General features: G+C 37.9%; 1 protein-coding gene across 1 annotated transcript; it reads left to right on the top strand.

Moving 5' to 3' along the window:
• Nucleotides 1–315: 315 nt before the first annotated feature.
• Nucleotides 316–768, top strand: LOC110034510 (mitogen-activated protein kinase kinase kinase 3-like; the record flags this gene model as incomplete). The annotated part of the gene is given in 2 exon segments (XM_020738763.1): nt 316–416; nt 511–768. Coding segments are annotated over 2 exon segments (354 nt in total), but the record flags the coding sequence as incomplete, so codon positions are not given.
• Between the last annotated feature and the right edge of the window lie 7 nt (nt 769–775).

The following is a 775-nucleotide window of genomic DNA, read 5'->3' as shown; positions in this document are numbered from 1 at the left end:
CCTTCAGGCAGTGTAAAATAAACCTAAAACCATATAGTATGCTTTACAGTCATTAGTGAAAATAATAGATGTGCTTGATACCATGGTCGGGCATTTTAAATGAGTTCTGGATGGGTTATTTTGTAGAACATTTGGTGCTTTCTGGTTGAAGCTTTTCCACCCTGTAGCCCTGTTTTGATCAAAATTCATTATTTTATACTATTCCTAGCATCAGCTAGTTCATTTTTTATCCTCATCGCTTCCTGTACTTTCTGTTCTTTTTCTTCTCTTGTGGGTACTAATCTTTGCCTCCAATCTCTGGCCATTCTCATGCAGGATAAAGGTTTTCACATTAACAAAAGTGCTTCTTCTCTATTTGAAAAAGACTATGGAATTGGACACCCAGCTTCCAACCCCACAGTTCATAAGAATCCAAGGTATTGCTATCTCCGACATCAATGAATCAAGCAAAGCTGCTTCTTTTATTCTCCTCGATTTATTTCTCAAACCCTTCTTTTTTTTTTTTTGAAGTTGTAGTGATATTATGGGCATGAGAGTGAACATGTCATTACCAGTCTCTCCTTCTTCGAGTCCTCTTCATCAATGCAAACAATATAATAGAAGCTGCCTCCCATCTCCTACCCATCCAGTCTTTTCTGCTGGAGTTCTCAGCAATGGCCAAAGAGATTACTCATACCAATCAAAGCCGAGCAATCTTCCAGATTCTAGTCCAGATATTTCAGAACTAAAAAATTATTCACATTATCAGTGGCCAAGAAGATGAGCAATGCGCATT

The sequence above is a fragment of the Phalaenopsis equestris genome, unplaced genomic scaffold (assembly GCF_001263595.1).
Source record: "Phalaenopsis equestris unplaced genomic scaffold, ASM126359v1 Scaffold189165, whole genome shotgun sequence".
Lineage (NCBI taxonomy): Eukaryota > Viridiplantae > Streptophyta > Magnoliopsida > Asparagales > Orchidaceae > Phalaenopsis > Phalaenopsis equestris.
The sequence above is the reverse complement of the archived record's forward strand: the minus strand, read 5'-3'. Positions and strand labels throughout refer to the sequence as shown.